Below are 4,963 nucleotides of genomic sequence, written 5' to 3' on the forward strand. Positions count from 1 at the left end.
CTACTGGAAGGAGAGGCTCTGACATGTGATTTGTATCACACTAGGTGTTGCTTCCCATTGGAGTGGAGCAAAATGGTTCCCTCGGAGTGGGCTTCTGCTCTTCTTCCCTAGGGAAGAGTCACAAGGCCCAGCACGGAAGGGAGCACGCAGGTGCCTCTCAGAGGTCGTGTCAGCAGTACAAGGAGCGACTGGGAGGGTGGCCTGTCAGAAACATGGTGCATGACATAAGCTGTATTTAAGTGGTGCAGCAGCCCTAGCTGTAAACTGGCATGTGCAGGAGTGGTGTGCCGCTCAGCACTCAGACTTACGGTGTCGCTCTAGCCGTGGCTCCTGAGAGCTGTTGTCAGCAACTGTCACGGATCTGGCACATGTGCCTCCCCGTAGCCTGTCTTGACCAAGTAGGTTCCTCTCCCTATGCACGTACGTGTAAGCGAAGTCAGAATTAGACTTCTGCAGTTGGGTCTACCCTGGTACTGCTGTGTTCTTAGGCCCTGAACGAGCTTTCTAGGGTGCCTGAGTAATGGATGCTGGGAACGAGACCCAAAATCTGATGCTAAAAATAATGTGGTTTCTAGCAGTATGTACAATCAGAGGACAGTTGCGCTGAGCATGGGCTCAGTGGTATTGCTGTGGCTGACTTGGGAATCCATGCTATTTGGTCCTTGGGGTGCTAACTGAACGTGATCTTGGCAATATAACCCTGGGGGCGGTTGGGGAGACTCTGATTTGGGCCAAAATCAGATCCTAAGTGTGAAATCTAGCTACAAAAGCTTAAATGAAACCTTTATCAGACGTTATCCCATTAGCCATGTTCAGAACAACCTTATGAGGGCCCATTTCCAGACAGTGATAGATGTTATGTACAAACTGCTCTGTAATTGGAGTGATCCCACCTGCCCTCACATGAGAAATACCATGATAGAATTCAAGCCCAGTGAGGATCTGTCAAGAAACACTGGGGATCATCACCTCAGCCACATGCAGAGTGAGACAAGACACAGTTAATGATGTATCTTTCTGTTGATGCTCGTGACCTTTATTTGGTTGGTGCTAGAAAGCATACACAATGAATTCCCTTTCCTCCCTCTGGTTATCTTGAAACTTGTGGAGTGTTATGATTTTTCTTATTTCTTTTAATGTAAATTTTGCTTACATGAGGGTTTTGTGGCAGTTCCCTTGACTGAATAATCTATACCAGCAAAAAGACTCTCTTGTTACTGAAACCCTGTCTGTAGGAGGACTCATGTTGGTTTTTCGATGTTGAGCAGGCTTTTTTTCTTCTGCTAATGTGTTATAATTTCTTAGTGCAGAGGGAAAAACTCTAGTGAATAACTCATTTTTGTTTCTACCAAGTTCATACTTTCTCCATCTTGTGTAAGAGCCAGCCGTGTGGGTACCAGAGTTCCAATAAAACATAGGCTTTTGACTTCAGGAAAATACAAGAAATTTCAATGCAACAGACAGGAGAGAGGTCCAGCATAGATGTCTAATGTGTTAGTTTTATTTAAAGATGGTCTCTTGGTGCTAGAGTAAGAAATGGTCTTTAAAAAACATCAAATAAATAAATAAATAAATAAATAAAAATAGGAATCACTTTCTGTTGAAGAGCTTTGAAAGCATCTGGCTTTCATCTTGGGAGGAACGGGTACTGTAAAGCATTCTTCAGAGTAGGGTATAGGGAAGTTGTCCTAATTCTTCCTGGAACCTGCAAGCCAAACATGGAATAAACATTACTAGAATCTGTTTCTCTCTCAGTATATGCCACCATTGTTAGCAGTGCTTTTACCTACCAAATCAATAGACACAGGGTATCTTTTGAAAAACCAATACTAGCTTAAATATTAGGCTAAAATGAATTCCCTTCTCAAATTTTGTCTTCTTAAAGACTTAAATGAGAACCCGCTACCCCCTTGTCGCGTGGCACAGATGCAGCCTGTTCTATTCAGCGAAATGGCTTAGGTGGGACTCACCGTTGCAACCCATTCCACTCAGGGAGCCGATTCTATCAATTCTCCTCCCAAAGCAGCCAGAATCTCTCATCATCCTGGGCATCTGCAGCCCCCTCAGTCTCTTGAGGAAGGGGTCCTTGTAAGACAGAGGGGTGCTGGGTGCTAGCCTGGGCTCAGCCTTCTGGTCATCACTGTCATCTATGAGTTCTGGTGGGATCTCCTCCTGGGTTTTGGGTTCTTGCAGGTCAGGATTGGACTCCAGGGCTTCAATCATTGCAAACTTATCTTCCAGTTTCTCCAGCAGTGCCTAAAACAGAAGGATTAATTTAATGAAACTCCTAGTTTTGTGGTCATTTGCTAGCTCTTTCAGCCATCCAATTCTGTATTCATCAATGGTCCCACAGCCAGCCCTAGGGAGACTGTCAGGCTGGATCACAAGGTTGCTGGTGGTACCTGAGCTCTGACCTCTGCAGTAAATAGCTGCTCACATTAATTCCGCCTATGGGTGGCTCTAGCTGAGAGCCGATTGAAGCTGCTTGCCACAAAACTGTATCTCACTGGCAAGGTTAGAAGTTCTTGGCAAAGAAAAAAAGCAAGGTCTGAGTTGCACAGGGAGATACTACTCAACCCACAAATGGCACACAATCTCGAAGTACCTCTGCGCCTGTAGTGCCCCCTCCATGTTCTCAGAAGCTGCCTGCAATGCTGCTTGCCAGCTGTTGGCTTTCTCTTTCTTTCCTTTTTCGTTGGCTAAGACCATCTGCTTGCTTGTCACCCCAGCTATTTCAGTGGATGTCACTTGGAGAAGCTCTTGGTGTTTTCACTAATATCTGTCCCAGGAGTTACAGGGTTGCTGCTCCTTGAAGTAACTCGCACCTCCCAGAAAATACCTGTATGCTAAATTTACGTCTGCTATGTGACTTCTTCCTGGGTGGGTACCATTCTCTATAATTTTTAAAGCTTAGTGTAACATGGATCAGATAACCTCCTCAAGGGCAGCTCAACCAATTAGAGGAATCTAATTGTCCATCTCCAGAAGCAGAGTGGAGAAGAATGAGCCTTATGGCTTGCTTGACAGTGAATGCATTTGGAAGCCACTCTTCTCGGCTAGCTGCTGGAAACAGCCTAGAGGCATGGGACAGTTTTAGCTTTGGCTGACGCTGTCCTAGTCATCCTAGGGAGTTTGTTCTCAGGGTCTGATGCTGTGAGAAGCTGGTCACTGGTACCAGTCCAAGGAAAGGTTTGAGCTTTCAGACTTGATCTTGCAAGACTGAGTCTTAAGCTTGTATCATGCTGCAACAACGGATGTTCTCTGTCATTCGTTAAAATACGCACCCGGTCATTTCATAGCTCTAGAAGCTTTTCTGTGGAGTCGCACTAAATGATCGTACTGTTCCTCTAGCAACTTTTCTAAAAGTTTGACTTTGGGTGCTCCAATTTACCTCCTCATCTCCCATCCACAGCCACAGTTCTAAATCCACAACGCTAGAGCCATATGGCTGTCCTGCCTCACTGTTCCTGACATTTAGTGGGATAAAGAGGAGCCCACCTGAAAGTTTTCTATTTGTTCTTATAGAGCTACTGTGATGATTTTTTCCTTCTCTGGGACTTCGCTCCCAGGAAGGTGGGTCTTTAAGAGAAAAAGTAGCACAAACTCAAAGCAGACGTCCCACAATATCAGAATTTTGTTTCCCGCTGCAACCCAGGAGCTCATGTAAACCCAGCACTGGAGGATATTGCTCTATACAGCTTCATTTGAACCCCTGTGAAGAACTGAGACTTTGTCCCCCAGCACGTGATCGCTGATGTGGCTATCCGATCATGCAAAAGAAAGGCAAAACCACCACCTCACACTCTACTAAGCACCCCAAAAGTTTAACCTTGCAAAATGAGAGAGTCCTCACCTCCATGCTGGCCAGTTCTTTGGCAGGGCTGAGGCTGTAGATTGGGTTGGCTCTGCTGGACTGGAGTTGGATGAGCAGCAGCAAGAGGAAGCCACAGGAAAATGAGCCTTTAGTGTCCATGGCGCTGGGTTCGTTGGGAATAGGGAAGGTCAAGCTCTTTCTTCTGAGATGTCTCTTCAGGTCTCTCTCTTCCTTGTCCTATCCTCTCTCTTCCAAAGCTTGTCTTTTATACTCTTTGGGTGTGATCTCTGCTTCCTAGGTTATCGGTGGATTTATCTGGGGCACATTCCAGTCCCACTGCAGGCATGCAGCTCTGTCAAGGGAAGATTCCCTTTATTAGCTGTCATTAGGCAGCAGCTGCTGTTGCTGAGGAATGTATGTCACAAGTCAGTGATTTCATGTCACTCCCCCTCCTCTTGATACCAGGCGCTGTGATTACATAGTCCAGTTGGAAATTCTTAGCAATTTTCTTTCAAGAGACCCCTATGGTCAGATTTACGGAGATCGGAAACAACCCTGAAACTGCTCTAAACTCCGCTCAGACGCTTTCCACAGGGAAATTACCTTTTACAGGGAAAACAATAGGCTTTTGAGATGAGTGTTTGGTGGAGAGTAAAGGCTGAAGATAAATCTACTTTTAGGACACCTAAAGTATCGGGCACGCTTTCCTTCTATATATGGAATACGCACAGCCACCGCATACCGTGGAGCGTGCTGAAAATCCCAGGTTTGGGCCACTTCTCTTTTCCCATTGCTGTTGAGGTGATATCACCGTTGAGACTTTGTATTTGTGTGTTGCCAACAACAGAGACACCCCGATCTGCACCTCAAAACAGATGGTAACTTCTAGGCTGACTCTGCAGGGACACCGAGTACCTCCAGCCCCCCACGACAACTGACTTCGGCACCACTGAAAAACACTAGTCTTTATTAACAGCCAAATGTTTAAATCAATGGGATTTCTTTAAACATCGATGGTATGGCTTGACCCTACCTCAAGGGTCAAGAAGGGATGGTCAGATTCAGGAATAATCTTCCTGTACCGTCATACAAGAAAGCAACTTGCTGGACAAGAACTTTAGATAAATGGCTGTCGGTGTAATTCAGCAA

The 4,963-nt window shown here is 45.7% G+C and overlaps 1 protein-coding gene across 1 annotated transcript; it reads right to left on the reverse strand.

Annotated features, from left to right (window-relative positions):
• Positions 1 to 1,479: 1,479 nt before the first annotated feature.
• LOC104048195 (natriuretic peptides A) lies at positions 1,480 to 4,069 on the reverse strand. The gene is made up of 3 exons (XM_009508625.2): positions 3,854 to 4,069; positions 1,971 to 2,256; positions 1,480 to 1,705 (listed from the first exon to the last, which is right to left on the reverse strand). The coding sequence occupies exons 1-3, from the start codon at positions 3,971 to 3,973 to the stop codon at positions 1,689 to 1,691; spliced, it is 423 nt and encodes a 140-aa protein (XP_009506920.1). The 5' UTR covers positions 3,974 to 4,069; the 3' UTR covers positions 1,480 to 1,688.
• Between the last annotated feature and the right edge of the window lie 894 nt (positions 4,070 to 4,963).

This window comes from Phalacrocorax carbo, chromosome 20 (genome assembly GCF_963921805.1).
Source record: "Phalacrocorax carbo chromosome 20, bPhaCar2.1, whole genome shotgun sequence".
Classification (NCBI taxonomy): Eukaryota; Metazoa; Chordata; class Aves; order Suliformes; family Phalacrocoracidae; genus Phalacrocorax; species Phalacrocorax carbo.